General features: G+C 43.1%; 1 protein-coding gene across 1 annotated transcript in view; it reads right to left on the minus strand.

The window, feature by feature from the left end:
- LOC143036948 (uncharacterized) overlaps positions 1–17,500 on the minus strand; it is a 948,919-nt gene that overhangs the window by 379,639 nt on the left and 551,780 nt on the right. Inside the window, exon 3 of the mRNA XM_076204983.1 lies at positions 748–894. Coding sequence (XP_076061098.1) covers positions 748–885 — 138 coding nt within the window. The 5' untranslated portion in view covers positions 886–894. The remainder of the gene's footprint in view (positions 1–747; positions 895–17,500) is intronic.

Consider the following 17,500-nt stretch of genomic DNA (forward strand, 5'->3'; position numbering starts at 1 on the left):
GAAAATATTTAATTGATGACGACTGATGATTACTGATGATGATGTTGATGAAGATGATTTTTCTAGCAATAATACAAGTAATAATGACAGTACCAGTTATAAGAATATTATTAGTACTAGTGAGTGCAAAGACCAAATCAATTATACCTACTACACAAATAACAATGACCTATTTCCACTTTTACAGATAATAATTTATATGGCGTTGGCAGCGAACGAAAACTCTCTTTGCGTTTCCTTTTCCAAAATATAACTAATTCAGGCTGACCCAAGTTCACTGGATCATGACGTCAGTCATGGTCTTCTGGACAGTGACCTGACTCCAGGTCTTATGGACCGTGACCTGACTCCATGTGTTCTGTACCGTGACTTGACCTAAAATCTTTTGGACCTTAACCTCACCTAAAGTCTTCTGAATCGTGACCTGACTCCAGGTCATTTGGACCATGACCTGACCTAATGTCTTCTGGACCGTGACCTGACTCCAGAACCTGTAGACCGTGACCTGACTCCAGGTCTCCTGGACCGTGACCCCGACAGTCCTCTGTACCATGACCTGACTCCAGGTCTTTTGGACCGTGACCTGACTCCAGGTCTTCTAGATCGTGACCTGACCCGTCTTCTGGACCGTGACCTGACTCCAGGTCTCCTGGACCATGACCCCCCAATTGTCTTCTGTCCCATGACCTGGACCGAGACCTACCCTAAGGTACTCGAGGTCTGGAACTGACCAAAGGGAAGACCTACCTGATCTGGTGTGTGGGTGAGGAAGGCGTGGCAGTGTTGCAAGGAGAAATGACCCTTAGGTTCCCTTGCTAGAAAGCTGAACTGCCGATGATCCGGGTCACAGGTCGCGTAGCTTATGCGCCGAAGCGCGTGGGCCATGTACACCGTCTGCAGGGGGAAGAATGGCTCAAGTTAGATCAACAATATAAAGCATTTTGAGTAAAAATCAGCTGGAATGGGAATGTAGGAGAGAATTTTTTTTTTTTTTTTTTCTGAAGACGACCTGTTGGACGAAAGGTTAAATAATCTGGATCCCATAGTCTCCTCTTAGCCTCTTTTTCTATACAGCATTTCAAGAAATAGGTTAGAGCGCGCGTATATAAAAGTATATCATATCAACAAATAAAGAGATACGTTGATACGGAGCGAGGGAAAGGCACGCTGGGAGAAAGGAGAGAAGAGAGGAGAGGAGAGGAGAGGAGAAGGGAGGAGAGGAGAGAAGAGGAGAGAGTAGAGGAGAGGAGAGAAGAGAGTAGAGGAGGGAGAGAAGAGAGTAGAGAAGGAGGAGAGAGTAGAGATGGAGGAGAGAGTAGAAGAGAGGAGAGAGTAGAGGAGAGGAGAGAAGAGAGTAGAGGAGAGGAGAGAAGAGAGTAGAGGAGAGGAGAGAAGAGAATAGAGTAGAGGAGAGGAGAGAAGAGAGTACAGGAAAGGAGAGAAGAGAGTAGATGAGAGGAGAGAAGAGAGTAGAGTAGAGGAGAGGAGAGAAAAGAGTAGAGTAGAGGAGAAAGTAGAGGAGAGGAGAGAAGAGAGTAGAGGAGAGGAGAGAAGAGAGTAGAGGAGAGGAGAGGAGAAAAGAGAGTAGAGGAGAGGAGAGAAGAGAGTAGAGGAGAGGAGAGACGAGAGTAGAGGAGAGGAGAGAAGAGAGTAGAGGAGAAAAGAGAGGAGAGAAGAGAGTAGAGGAGAGTAGAGAAGAGAGTAGAGGAGAGAAGAGAGGAGAGGAATACACATGTACTAGAAGAGAGCTGAATGGAAACCGAATTACAAGAGATTTTTGTAATGGTTTACAGTAATCTGTTTCTATTTTTTTCTTGCCTTTCTTCAAGGGTCGTGTGGTGCCTTAAAGAAAAAGAGGAGAACGGGCGAAAGAAGATAAGGAGGAGGTGAGGATATACAACAAATAGAACAGTGTGTGTGTGTGTGTGTGTGTGTGTGTGTGTGTGTGTGTGTGTGTGTGTGTGTGTGTGTGTGTGTGTGTGTGTATGTATGTGCGTGTGTATGTGTATTTAGGTAGTTGTATCTTACGGGAAGGGGGAGCTAAGTTCGTGGTGTCCCGTCTTTGTATCTCTTTATATCCAGTTTGCTCTTAAACTCTTGTATTGTTTTTGCACACGCTGTTTTTCCATTCCATGTGTGTGTGTGTGTGTGTGTGTGTGTGTGTGTGTGTGTGTGTGTGTGTGTGTGTGTGTGTGTGTGTGTGCGCGCGCGCGCGCGCATGCATGATAGCGTATGTGTATAGAGAAAACGACGGGTGTCGGGGTAATGTTATTTAAGGTCACTCCTTAACATGTACATTTTCTCTCTCACATCTTATTATTTTCTTTGGTATCTTACAAGGAGTGGCATTATAATATTTAGTTACTCCTGTAATTGAAACCAGCTACACTAATTTGATTATTCGAAATTATTTATGATATAATTTGATTATTTTTTGTATAAAAGTAAAAATCATGTCAAATGCACATTTATAACAGTCATGCATGATCTGGAAAAAATATGTATATTCAATTAAAGTTCCTAATCTAATAATTCTTCCGTGCCTTTCTACTCCCAAACCAGTTGATGACGATTTCTTATCAACTGTGTTACCATGGTTACCACAAACAATTTTAATCAGCTAATTCTTGCTTGTTTACAAATATTACGCGTATTATTTCTGCTATCACTTCACTATTTGCATGGCCATATTTATGTTATTTATCTCCCTGCGAGGCTTGACTCGAGCTGAATAGAATCGCCCGGCGACAGAAAAAAAAAAACTCAAGAAAGATCCTCGTCGTTTCCGGCTCGGATCATCTCTGATGTCTTCCTCGGTGCGGCAACGAATCGTTCGCTCCGCTCCGGGTCCTCTACGATGGGGGGAACCGTTTGACTGAATGAGAAGGAGGCCGACCGGCGGAGACACGGAACGCAGACAACAAGACTCGCCGGTCGGCCTGGATCGCTGGAAAAGAAGAACAAGAAGGATACTGTATATGAAGGAGGTCGGTCGGCCTGGAAATCATCGAAAAGGAAAGAGGCCGACCGACCGGGGTATAAGCAAGACATAGCCGAAAGGAAAGGAGGCCGACCGGTTAGGAAAGTGGAAAAGAAAAAGAAAGAAAACCGGTCGGCTGGGAAAGTCGAAAAGAAGATAATATGAAGAGCACGGGAGGATGGTCGACCAAGGAAGAGTAAAGAATCGAGGTCGGCCGTCCGGGTAAGCTGTATAGTTATTATGAATGGAAACCAAAGGAGGTCGGCTGGCAGAGAATGTGTTAAGGAACGATGCCAGCCGACCGGGTAAGAGGATAAGATATAGCTTGTTGGATTGGAGGTCAGCCGGTCGGCATGGAAAAAAAAAAAAAATGGAGGTCGACCGGCTGGACGGGAGCTCTCCTTCAGCTGAATAAAGTCTTTTGATGATGCCCAGAAGTGATAGTTGATTTTTTTTTTTTTTTTTTTTTTTTTTTTTTTTTTTTTAGAGTAGTTTTCAACTATAAAAGGATGCTGAGTTATCTGGACTATAGGGGTGCCTATGAGGGTCAGAATTACTTTTTAGCTTCGAATATCCATCGATAGAGTTGGTTGTCTCGGTTGTCTCTTTTAGATATTTTGTCCAGAAAACAAATATTTTAATAAATATATGATTAATGATAATAAAATACATAAAATGAATATAGATATATATATATCGTACAAGAGAAAATTGTCCTGAATAAATATATATGTAGGTAATAAATGTGAACGTTGTTGTACGAAACAGGTGAAATAAGCAAATAATAATAAATTGGATTCTTGTTGTCGTACAACAGTTGAAGTCATTATTAACTAGAACGAAAATACAACTAGGTAAACACACACACACACACACACACACACACACACACACACACACACACACACACACACATACACACACACACACCACACATGTATATATATATATATATATATGTGTGTGTGTGTGTGTGTGTGTGTGTGTGTGTGTGTGTGTGTGTGTGTGTGTGTGTGTGTGTGTGTGTGTGTGTGTGTGTGTGTGTGTGTGTGTGTGTATATTTTCATGAAAGTGGCAGTTGCCGACAAGATTGACGAGTTAAACACCATATGAGGACGGAGCCTTTATTTGTACGACGTTTCGCTTATTACTTGTACTTGAAAAAGCTGTAATAAGCGAAACGTCGTAATAATAAAGGCTCCGTCCTCATATGGTATATATATATGTATATAGGATGGTTTGGAGACATAGAAAGAATGAGTGAAGAAAGATTAGTAAAAGAAGTGTGGAAAGCAGAGGTGGAAGGAGTGAATATGAGGGGGCGTCCTAGGATGAGATGGATGGATGGGGTGAAAGGGGCATTACAAAAGAGAGGAATGTCTGTGGAGGAAGGACGGGAGAGGACAGAAGATAGGGGTGAATGGAGAGGGGTTGTGTATAGATGATGCTGTGATGCATGAGGAGGTGGGTGGGGGATGGGGGGTGAGGAAGTATGTATGAGAAAAAAATTGACGCAGTCCGAAGGGATTTCTCCCCGTCTTCTCCTTTTCTGCATGAGGGGACGGAGAGGGGGGGTCGCCGAATTTATGAAGCGGCCTTGCTGTGGATGTGCTGTGTCTTGCGACACTGCTCCTGACCCAGGGCAGTGGACAGGATGCAGGGATGACCCGTCATCCAGGAGGTGCCAAGATAAGAGGGAGGGAGGAGGGTGGAGGGGATTGGAATATATATGAAATGGAATGGGTGGGAGTGGTTTCTATGCCTTTTCTTTTTGGCTACCCCCCATGTAGGGGTAAAAAGCCTTTGGTATATGTATGTATATATGCACTGTAAATACGTGTGTATATATACATATATGTTATATATATATATATATATATATATATATATATATATATATATATATATATATATATATATATATATATTATATCAGAGCCCCGGTCTGCATTACCCCCGTCCGACCCCATTCACCCGAAGGTCCGGGACGAACTACTACGAGGAACAAAAGGGACAAATGCTATTTGGAGACGGGCGAGGTCAAACAGGGCGCGGTAATGGATCGCCCGCGCTCGTTTCGAGTCCCGCACAAGCAAGACTTCCCCGGATGTTGACTTTGTGAAGGGGAGGGATGGGGAGGGACGGGGGTCCGGGTTAGGTAGCGACATTTTTCTGCTTTCTTTCTTGTTATAAGAAAAAGATGACAAAGGTTGAAAAAAGAAGAGGAAAGCGTAGGAGTGGTAAGAAGAGAGACGGAAGAAAGGAGGAGGAGGAGGAGGAGGAGGAGGAGGAGGAGGAGGAGGAGGAGGAGGAGGGGAAGAAGTAGGAGGGGAGGGGCATGATGAAGAAGACGAGGAAGAAGAGGAGGAGGAAGAGGAGAATAACAGGGAGAAGAGGTGGAGGGCAGAGAAGAAAGAAAAGAGGAGGAAGAAGAGGAGGCGGAGGAAGAAGATAAAGAGTATGAAGTGGAGAAGAGGTGGAGGCAGAGAAGAAAGAAAAAGAGGAGGAGAAAGTGAAAGAGAAGGAAGAGGAGAAGAGGTGGAGGAAAAGGGAAAGGAAAAGAATAGTAGTAAGAGGAAGATAGAGAATTAGAAGAAAGTGAAGAAGCAATTCACCTACTTACTATTGTAATCTCCTTTCTTCTTGTTAACAATTGACACAACAAAACAAGAGTAGAGAAAATAGGGGAACACGTTATCAAAATGGGAATATATGAAATTGGATTATACAACTGGGAGTAGACGAAATGGGAGTAGAAGAAATGGGCATACACATCACCATCTACCACGTGTACCCACGAATTAATGCAGCGGCCTTGCTGTGGATGTGCTGTGTCTTACGACACTGCTTCTGACCCAAGTCAGTGGACAACATACAGGGATGACCCGTCATCCAGGAGGTGCCAAGATGAGAGGGAGGGAAGAGGGTAGAGGGGGAGTGGAGTATGTAGGAAATGGAATGGGTGGGAGTGGTTTCTATGCCTTTGTTTTTTGACTACCTCCCGTGTAAGGGGGAAAAAGCTTTTGGTATATGTATGTATGTGTCTGTCATGATTCCCCCCACTCTGAAGTCCATCCACTATGGCCTCCTTCGTCCTTGACAACCCCTCCCCCTCCCCTCCCACTCCCCTTGTGACAGCCTTTCATGTCTCAAGTTTGACAACATGGTCGCCTTTCATCCTGCCCCGAGCAACTTTCCTTCTCTTTTTCTCCTTTCCTCGTCCTTCTCCTCCACTACCACTGTTAGCATAATGTGCACAACTTCATCTTTATTGTTATGATTATTATGATCCTTAATATTAGACTTCTGAGTACATCTTTGTATTAACTTTATTATTATTATCAGGATATTGCCTTTCTCACCTTCCTCTTCCTTCTCCGCTTTCCTTTAATTCCTTCCCCTGTCCACCTCATTTTCCTTTCATTCTTTCATTCTCTTCCTCCTTTTTTCCTGCTCTTCCTCTTCTCCTATTCTTCCTCGTCTTTTTATCCAACTCTTTCATTTCTCCTCTTCCCTTTTCTTCTCGTTCTCCTCCTTCCTTTCACCCTCCATTCCTCTTTCTCCTTCCCCTTCTCGTCCACCAAAACTATGTTCTTGACCCCATGTTGAGTTCTTTATACATTTTTATTTTCTTATCACAAAAAGTCTTTTTAGTTTATGGCCCAACGCAGGGGTTAGGCCATATCGACTAACTCCTAAAAACCAAGTACAGACTTTAAATATTCTATTTTGGCGAAAACACAATTATTTCGTTTGAGTGAGGGAAGAGCCATGGACTAAAGTAATTACACCAACACAAAACAACAACAACTCCAACGCTCCCGCCACCACCACCACCAACAACCACCACCACCAACAACCATTACCCTCTGTGATACTTCCCATCATCTCATTTGGTTCGACTACATAGTTTCCCAACTCCACCTCCTTCCCTCCCTCCCTCCCTCCCTCCCTCCCTCCCTCCCTCCCTCTACTTCCTCCATGTTGCGTAGAAGACAAAAGAAAGTCGAGGCATGTCGCCTGGCAACGGAGGGAAGAGAGGGAGAGGGGGGGGGGAGCGAAGAGCAGGGGGGAGGGGAGTAAGTGAAATAGCAGGGGGGACAAATTTAGATTTAAAAAAGAAATAGGCAAGAATTGATTAACTAATAGGGTGATCAACGAATGGAATAGACTTAGTAACCATGTGGTGAGCGCTGAAACTATCAGTTGTTTTAAGAAACGGTTAGACAAATTTATGGATGGGGATGACAGGTGGTGATGGATATGGAGCTGCCTAGTGTAGGCCTTATGGTCTCTTGTAGTCCCCTTCATTCTTATGTTCTTATAGGTCTAGGAATACAACAGGGGCAAGGTGAGAGATCGGGGTGGGGGGGGAAGGAAGAGAGATCAAGACGGAAATTGTGCCATCATGGTGTGGGGAGATGCTGTCTGGGGTGGGAAGGAGATGCGAATAATGCTGGGGAGAGATCTAGGCAAAGAGAGTTGGTGGGGAGAGATCTGGGCAAAGAGAGTTGGGGAGATATCTCGAGTGGGGGGAGGATAAACGCAGTAAATAAAAGGGGGTGATATCTGTGGGGAGAAAAGAACTGAATGTAACATTAACTGGGATGATTAAAGGGGGGATACAATATGTGTATTTGGGGGGGATATGAGGTAGGGGAGCTATCTGATTGGGGAGAATATCAATTAGGGTGGAAGTAGGGGTGAAAGGACTAAAGCTGTGGGTGAGATTTCTTGGGAGAAATATCTTTGGGTGGGATTTTCATTGGGTGGAGATACTTGATTGGGTGATATCGAGGGGTGACGAGAAGAACCTGGAGTGACAATTTTAGAAAAATAAACAATAAGTAAATAGATGAATAAATAAATAAATGATAATAATAAAATGAATAAAACAAATGAATTGATAAATAATGAATGAATAAAAATAATAAAGTAAAATCGTCTAACACTAGCCAGAATAAAATCTAGAGTTCAGTGTTCTTCTGGGTAATTAAGATTAACCCAATCTCTGCCATGACGTACAGTTGGCTACACAATTATCACATTTCACGTCGCCAGGCGATTTTATTCAATTGAGGCGTGAGTTGCCGTATCGAAAGGGCTGGCGAATGTCGCCAGTTTTTCTTTTCCAAATAAGAAGGTAAGAAAGTAAGAAGGTAAGGAGTTAAGAAGGTAAGAAGGTAAGAAAGTAAGAAGGTAAGGAGGTAAGAAGGCAAGAAGGTAAGACTTCACAAGACTCATCACGATTTGATTCATCTCTATACACACCACACCCGAAGCGGCCCTCCTGTGAATGTGCTGTGTCTCGCTGCATTGCTTCTGACTCAGGTAGAGGGCGGGAGACAGGGGTGACCCTACATCCACGAGGAGCTAAGATGGGGTGGAGGAAAGGGCTGTGGAAGGAAGTGGAATGGGTGGGAGAGGGTGCGTATCGTCGCTGGCTACCCCCCATATATGGGGAAAGAGGTCCTTAATATTTAGATAGAATTGATCTACTTATTTCTTTATTAACATTTTGTTGAAATGGCAAATTTTTTAAGTCGTGATTATTCTATGTTATCTATTTGTTTTGTTATAATTTCTCTGTTATTATTTGCTTCATTCTCATTTATTATTAGTTATATGTCAATTTATTATTTACTATTTCCCTGTTTAACTTATCTAACTATACCTATGCATTTATTTATTTTGTTTATTATTATTTACATTATTATATTTTCTAATAATTAATTTACTTATTCATTTACTTATCATTATTATATATATGTTTTTCGCATCCGACCTAGATATGAACCAAAAGGTCTCCTGTCGGCATGCTTCGCCTTTGTAATCCTTTGTAATCCTTTGATTGTACACTCCATAGCTTGGGCCCACAGCAAAGCGTCTCCTGGTGAACAATCGTAATACATCAGTAGAGAGGCGGCGCTTCCCGAAATCGGGGACGAAAGCGGGAGACCCACAATCATGATACATCAAACTTTTGTGTTGTAGATTCGTGATACATCACACAGCGTGACGCAGCGTGACGCAGGAATAAATGACATGTCGGGGGGTGGGTGGGTGGGTGGAGGATGGGGGGGAGATTGATTTTAAGGGGGATAAAAAGCAGATATGCTGGGGTGGGGGGAAGGAATGATTGAAATATTGGGGCCGGGGGACTGAGGAAGGCCGGGTGGCAAAATTGGTATTGGTAACCGTGGTGTTTGTGGTGACGCGTGGTGAGTGGTGGTGGTGAGTGGTGGTGGGTGGGTGATGGGTGCCCCATGAATTGACACAACATTGCTAATTTTTTTTTACTTCTTTCAGAAATTTAGTCTTTTCCAAAGTGAATACACTGAGCTTTCTTCCGGAAGGGAAATAGCTGTAGATTACGAGTACAACACGTGATCCGAAGACCATGGTGAAAACCATGGTGAATCACACACACATATAGTATATATATATATATGTATTATATGTATGTATTATATATATGTATTATATATATATTATATATATTATATATATATATATATATATATATATATATATATATATATATAATATATTTATATATATTATATATACATTATCTCTTTGTTCATGTCTTAATCATAGTTTAACCAAGGTATGGACCAAAAGGTCTCCTGTCGGTATGCTCCGCCTTTGTAATCCTTTGTAATATTTCTGGGTTGACACATTATTCATAACCAACACCACTAAAACTTATTCCCCTTTCACTCCTATGCTTGCTTTTGAGTAAAAGCTCAACAGGCTTGATAATCATGACCTTTCATCTCTGAAAATTAATTAACTATTTGCCCAAATTTCGTCTTCATATTCCTCTCCCACACATTAGCTACTGTGATGGCCAAGGGCACTGGTCTGTAATTCAATGGGTTTCTCTATACTTCCTTCTTTCAAAATTAATGTTCGATTTTTTGCGTGTGTGTGATTGACCATGGTCTTGGATCACGTGTTAGACCCGTGATCGACAGCTATTACCCTTGAGTAAAAGCAGCAATGACTGCAACAGCTCTGTAGGGAAGAGGCCAAACGCAGAGTATGGGAGTCCAATATATTTTACGTTTCGCCCAGCAGGGCTTCTTCAGAAATAACATCGATGAAAAACATTTTACTCCTTACATAGCCCGAGCCTTGCGGGGAGAAACAAACATTAAAATGGTGTACACAGAATTTGCGCAAATTGCTTGTTACTTGTAATTAAAATTGCCAATGGTTTGTTTATTGTAAAGAACCCACTATTCTGATTTATATTTTCTATGAGGGATATAAACGCCGATTCTAAACATCTACGTTTCATTGTATGGTTTTCATATTTTATAATCTTGGAATTATTCCAATCAGCATTGTGCCCGGTATCGAATCTATTCCAAGATTATAAAATATGAAAACCATACAATGAAACGTAGATGTTTAGAATCGGCGTTTATATCCCTCATAGAAAATATAAATCAGAATAGTGGATTTTTTACAATAAACAAACCATTGGCAATTTTAATTACAAGTAACAAGCAATTTGCGCAAATTGTGTGTACACCATTTTAATGTTTGTTTCTCCCCGCAAGGCTCGGGCTATATAAGGAGTAAAATGTTTTTCATCGATGTTATTTCTGAAGAAGCCCTGCTGGGCGAAACGTAAAATATATTGGACTCCCATACTCTGCGTTTGCCCTCTTCCCTACAGAGCTATTACTCTTTCGGAAAAGAGCTCAGAGCTCGTATATGACCGATCTATGGGTAATGCTGTGACCTTACACGCACACACACACCCAACTCCCCAACCACGAGAGTTGAAGTGACGACTCGCAGCGCAGCGATACTGAAATTATTTCAGCCCTGGGCGGGATTCGAACCCGGACCACCGTAGTGGCGGCTGCGAACGCTATCATTGCGCCATATATGTGTGTGTGTGTGTGTGTGTGTGTGTGTGTGTGTGTGTGTGTGTGTGTGTGTGTGTGTGTGTGTGTGTGTGTGTGTGTGTGTGTGTGTGTGTGTGTGTGTGTGTGTGTGTGTATTCACCTTGGTCTTTGGATTACGTGTTGGACTCGTGATCTACAGCTATTTCCCTCCCGGAAGAGAGCTCAGAGCTCGTAAGACCGATCTATGGGTAATGTTGTGACCTTTACACGCACACACACACCCAACTCCCCGCCCACGAGAGTTGAAGTGACGACTCACAGCGTAGCGATACTGAAATTATTTCAGCCCAGGACGGGATTCGAGCCCAAACCATCGTAGTGGCGGCCGCGAACGCTACCACTGCGCCGTGTGTGTGTGTGTGTGTGTGTGTGTGTGTGTGTGTGTGTGTGTGTGTGTGTGTGTGTGTGTGTGTGTGTGTGTGTGTGTGTGTGTGTGTGTACGTGAGGGATTGACTTAGTATAAACATACAAATGATTTCAAGAAAATCTATTAGAGGTCACAACGAGGTGACCCATGTCGGTGGCGCCAATGATGTCTGACGGCGCCAAATCGCCAACTCTAACAACCCGTGAGCCCACGGAACGAGCTCCTCACTTCATTAGCCCTAAGGCTCATTAGCCCAAGCTTCGTAAACGACTCACGGAACTATCTAGTGTAGGCCTTATGGTCTCTTCCAGTCTCGTTCTTATGTTCTTGTGAACACGAATCTATTTTTAAAAATATTTTTTTTTATTTGACACCACACCCCTGTGACTCCCCCCCTCCCCGCCCACTGTGCTATGGTCGTATGAAGACGGGGTGACATTTTATTTATTCATTTATTTATTAATCTATTTATTTATTGGTTTGTTTATGAGGGAAACGGGTGGTGGATGGGAGTGGAAAGGGTGGGAGTGGGTGCGTACCTTGACTTGGCTAACCCCCTTATATGGGGGAAAAGCCATTGGTATATAGGTAGACAGATTAATACATAAATATATATATATATATATATATATATATATATGTGTGTATATATATATATATATGTGTGTGTGTGTGTGTGTGTGTGTGTGTGTGTGTGTGTGTGTGTGTGTGTGTGTGTGTGTGTGTGTGTGTGTGTGTGTGTGTGTGTGCGTGTGTGTTCATATATTTACTTGTTTTTTGTAACGATGGAAAACTTTATACATCTACATCTGGTTTAGGCCGGTGATTTCATTGATTTAAGGGTGCCACGCCCCCCGCTCCCCCCCCTTTAGAAGACTTAATGACCTGTGGCTCGGCTGTCCTATTCCCTATCAACAGGCACTCCCTGGCACCGTCTAGGCTGGCACTCCTTGAAGCGTGGTTCTCACTTCCTCAATACGGTGACGCCTCCTCATCTCGATAAAAGTTTATTGTTAATCAGACTAAAAAAATATCCACCGGGACACCTTAACAAAAGCTTTTGCTAATGTGGTTTTAACCCCTTTAGATACGGTGACGGCCCCTACAACCCGATTAGATTCGTTTGGGGTTAACCTACACTAAACCCGAGTAGTGCGTCCCCGTGTTGAAAGGGTTTAATGGCCCGGGGTGCCAGGAAGTCGCAGGCACTGAGGCACATGTTTGTTATGCAAAGGGCCACGCGGAGATCGCTCAAACGAATTGCCCGCTACAAAAAAAGGCGGGAGGGTAGAGGTGGGGGGTGGGGGGGGACGAGTTCATACGGCACTACATCTACAATGCTTTCTAACTTCTGTAAGCTCCATTTTCTACGCAATTGAATACAAGAAATTACGATTCTAAACAAGAACTTCACGTAAAATGGACAACTTTTACTAAAAAACTTTTCCTATTTCCCCATTTATTGTGCGAGTATTTACTTAATTGTAATACAAAGGAAAGCAGCAGCACATGTGTGGTTTGGTGTCTTACTGTACTACTATCGTACAAAAATTAAAACTAACATATGATTCTAGTTTGGGTTAGGTCACTTTCCACCCTACTCCAAGAACTTAGTTTTCTGTACAGAAAACGGCATTTCTTCATTCTTTTGACATTTAGTTACCATAGCTTCGTGAAGTCCTCCTATTTGTAAACAAGAATTCTCCTTTGACCATTCCCTTCAGTGGGCTGAATACTGTAATCAAGTCACCCCTTTCTCTTCAAACCTTCAATGTTGGTAGACTTAATATTCTTTGTCACCCTTCGTTTGTTTATCTACAAGGCTTGGAACCAATATGATTACTGATCTTTGTACCCTTTCGATTTTGCATATAGTTTACTCCGTAAGGGGGTTATACCACTGATGCATATTAAAGCCTAGGACGGTTTAGCGTCTCTTGAGTTTTTTTCATCATCATTTCATCCATGTTAGGAAAAGCCACCTGAATGTTCTGCAGCAATACGCACATCCTGCTGACATGTCTGTAAGGTGACAGATTGTCTTTTATCAATATTCCCAACATTTCTCCTCTTTTGCCTCCGTAATGGATTCGCTTCCCAAAAGACATTTCAGTGATATATTTCTTTTAGATACTGCCCATTTCTGATACTATATTACGTGCAATTATTTACACTCGAGCACCCTTATAGTTAACTACAAATTAATCCCTGTTACCTATATTCTCCTATACTGTTTAGAAAGTAACTATTTTTTATCGCACTACAGTAATCCTGGGTAACTTTCGAGCGAGTAACAAAGTAACTTTGGACTCAAGTTTGGGAGAACCCGATACAGTTTGTAACAGTACCATGTTAAAAGTTTGTCTCTCACCCCTCCTCTTCTTTCTCCCCCTCCCACTCCTCCACCTCCTCCTTTTGCTTCCCCTCTCCCACCTCCTTAATCCACTCCTCTTCCTCCTCCTGTGCTTTCCCCACTCCTCTTCTTCTCCGTTCTCTTCATCCCCCTCTTCGTCTTCTTTATTTCTTCATCCCTCTCTCCTAACTTTTCTCCTCCTATTCTTTGTCTTCCTCTTATTTTCCTTCTTCCTTCCCTCCCTCTTACTTCAACGCCTCAACCCCTTCGCTTCTCCCTTCCGCCCCTAACCCAAATATGCTTTTTCCCTCGTACTCCTCCTCCTCCTCCTTCTCCTCTTCTCCGCCTCAGTCTTTTGCCTTACTTTGCATGCAAGCTCCTCCCCCTTCTCTGTTTCTCCGCCCACCTGTCTTTTTCCATCTGCACCTCTTTGAGTCTCTTACAGACGCTTCTCTGCACCTCTACTCCACCTTCATTCGAAACATTTCATCATTTCATCTATGCAGTGAAAGACCACGTTAATGCTCTGCAGCAAACAGTATGTGTGACAGGTTGTTACTTATTAATATTCTATTTTTTTTCTCTTCTTTTGCCTTCGTAATGGATTCGCTTCACGAGGATTAGCACATTGATATATTTTTCTGGGCTACTGACCATTTTTATTACCGTATTTCACACAAACATTTGCACTACGCCCTCATTCAAATTCATTTACGCCTTCTACAACTGCTTCGGAACCTCTCACCACGTACAAGACTCGTTGCCAAGTTTCACATTTAGCTGCAATCATCACCACTTAGATTTGATTAAAGCTAATATTTAAACGATTTTATTTTGCAGTGTGGGGGGGGGGACCAACCACCTACAACCGGCCAGAACTTATACCCCGAGTCGCCCAAATCAAAGGTTCTTCAACTGCCTTTTTCATCTTCACACCTTTTTTCAAACCACTTAGCCTCGCTCACAACCCTTCACACCTTCTTCAAACCATGTAGCCTCGCTCGTCACTCCAAGAAGTTGCTAGAGAGTGAAGCTCAAGGTCCTAAAACTGCATTATTTGGTAACTAGAAAATATATTATGTGATTTTAGACAACTAGAAATGTAGTCCCTCGCACCTCACTCTAGGAGCTTGGTCTAGAACACTCATCTAAGAAGAACTGTCTTCAATGTTCCAGAAATAGCTTAACATTCTCCAACATATGAAGAGACCTGTTCCAACCATCCATAAAAACACAAAAGAACATGCAAAAACATAGGCAATCACCCATAGAATATATCATAGTACATACATATACCAAAGGCTTTCTTCCCCCTTACACGGGAGGTAGCCAAAAGACAAAGGCATAGAAACCACTCCCACCCATTCCATCCCTTACATACTCCACTCCCCTCTACCCTCTTCCCTCCCTCTTATCTTGGCACCTCTTGGATGACGGGTCATCCCTGCATCTTGTCCACTGCCCTGGGTCATATATTATAGTAATATATGAGTACACTATACCTCCAAGCCATCAGCCTGAGGACTCCTAAAAAAAAAACTCCAAATGCCTCTACAGCCTCTCAAAACCTCTAGCTGAAGCCCATGCACCACCAGACTTGTGCATCTAAGACACTGCAGCCTCTAACCCAGTGGTTCCCAAACTGGGGGAAATTTGAAGCTACCAGGGGGGAAATACTTACACTACCTACTAACTAAAAAAAAATCTCTGATGGATTTTCTCATGTCTGAGAGAGAGAGAGAGAGAGAGAGAGAGAGAGAGAGAGAGAGAGAGAGAGAGAGAGAGAGAGAGAGAGAGAGAGAGAGAGAATGCCTTTTTATCAGTATATTTGTACATTTGAAAAATAAATTAGTAAATTGTCACAGTGTATTTTAACTACTCTTTCCCTGCTACACATGAAGGGGGAAATCTGGATAGTTGACCTGGGTGCAGGGGGAAATGACAGAAAAAAGTTTGGGAACCACTGCTCTAACCTCTCATGGCCTCTAACCTTGCAAAACCTCTAATTGAGGCCCCAAAAAACTACCTTAGGCGCTGACCTTTGTTCATGCCCTCAAGTCTCAACATGAGGCTTATGCAGCCTCTAACCTCTCACATGTTAGGGATCTTCATGGCCTCTAACCTTGCAAAACCTCTAAATGAGGCCCAGAAAAAAATACCTTAGGCATCGACCTTTGGTCATGCCCTCAAACCTCAAGAAGAGGCTTGTGCAGCCTCCAACCTCACACATCTTAGGGATCTTCATGGCCTCTAACCTTACAAAACCTCTAATTGAGGCCCAGAAAAACTACCTTAGGCGTCGACTTTTGCTCATGTCCTCAAACCTCAAAATGAGGTTTGTGGAGCCTCTAACCTCTCACATCCTTTGAATGAGACTCCTAAAGCCTCTAACTTACTGAAACCTCTAATTGAGGCTTTCACAACTTAAACAGTCAGAATCTCCTCTACCTCTGGTCTCGCCTCTAAGGCCCTTGTAGCCTCTAGCTGAGGTCCTTGCAGCCTCTAACAACCAATTACCTCTGTAGCCTTCAACCCGCTTCTCCCTTTGTCCCTCTCTTGTTTTTTTTTTCATTTTCCTCCTTTTCCTTTTTCGCCATTCCCTATTGTTTCCATGCTCACCTCTCTACCCCTCTCTTTATTTTCTCTCTTTTCCTTTCCTATTACTCTCATCTGCAACATTTTTCCCCCACGTTTGTGCTTTCTCCCCCTTTCATCACATCCCTTCCTTCTCTTCTCCTTCAGTCCCCGTGTCCTCCTTTTTCCTGTTCCTTCTCTATGGTGCTCAATTTTACCACGCCCCCACACCCCCACCCCTCCCTGCCTTCCAGCTCCACTTTTGTCCATTTTTTTTTATTATAGTCACCCCTCCATCCATACTCCCTTCTACGTTTTCTTTGATGCTCCTTTTTCTTGCGAAGAACGACGCGCCTTGAAGTTTTTGTTGGACGAGGAGTGGGAGTCCACTCTAATATTCACTCCCTCTCCTCTCTCCCTCCTCCTCCTTCTTCCTCCTTTGTTCAACTTTCTACCTCCTATCCATCAATCTATCCTATTTCCTGTCCACTTCCACGTCAGACTTTCCTTCCAACATACCTCATCCTCCTCTTCTTTCCTTCTGCCAAATCTCCGTACCTCCATATGCCCTCCCTTCAATACTATCGTTATCACACTAGGATATTTTTCCTTCGATGTTGGAGCAGATTTGCAGCCTACAGCCTTTGGGGTTTAATCTGATATGTTGAGGGATTTTTTTTTCTTTCTCCGGCATATCAAATGTGTGTAAAAAATTTGACGCAGCCCGAAGGGATTTCTCCCCGTCTTCTCCTTTTCTGCATGAGGGGAAGGAGATGGGGGGGGGGGGGGTCGCCGATTTAATGAAGTGTCCTTGCTGTGGATGTGCTGCGTCTTGCAACACTGCTTCTGACCCAGGGCAGTGGACAAGATGCAGGGATGACCCGTCATCCAGGAGGTGCCAAAATAAGAGGAAGGGAAGAGGGTGGAGGGGAGTGAAGTGTGATAGGAATGGAATGGGTGGGAGTGGATTTTATGCCTTATTTTTTTGGCTACCTTCCTTATAAGGGGGGAAAAGCCTTTGGTATATGTATGTATATCAAATGTATTTCGGGGTGGAATCTGATATACTGGGGGAAAACAATTCTCCTTCAGCATATTAAACGACATCCTATGTAAACTCTTGAGAAAATAAATAGTTTACCACAGTGATTTTACATACATATACCAAAGGCTCCCCCCCCCCTTACACGGGAGGTAGCCAAAAGACAAAGGCATAGAAACCACTCCCACCCATTCCATCCCCTACATAATCCACTCCCCTCTACCCTCTTCCCTCTTATCTTGGGACCTCCTGGATGACG

Source organism: Oratosquilla oratoria, chromosome 21 (genome assembly GCF_046742065.1).
Source record: "Oratosquilla oratoria isolate Oo_2021 chromosome 21, ASM4674206v1, whole genome shotgun sequence".
Classification (NCBI taxonomy): domain Eukaryota; kingdom Metazoa; phylum Arthropoda; class Malacostraca; order Stomatopoda; family Squillidae; genus Oratosquilla; species Oratosquilla oratoria.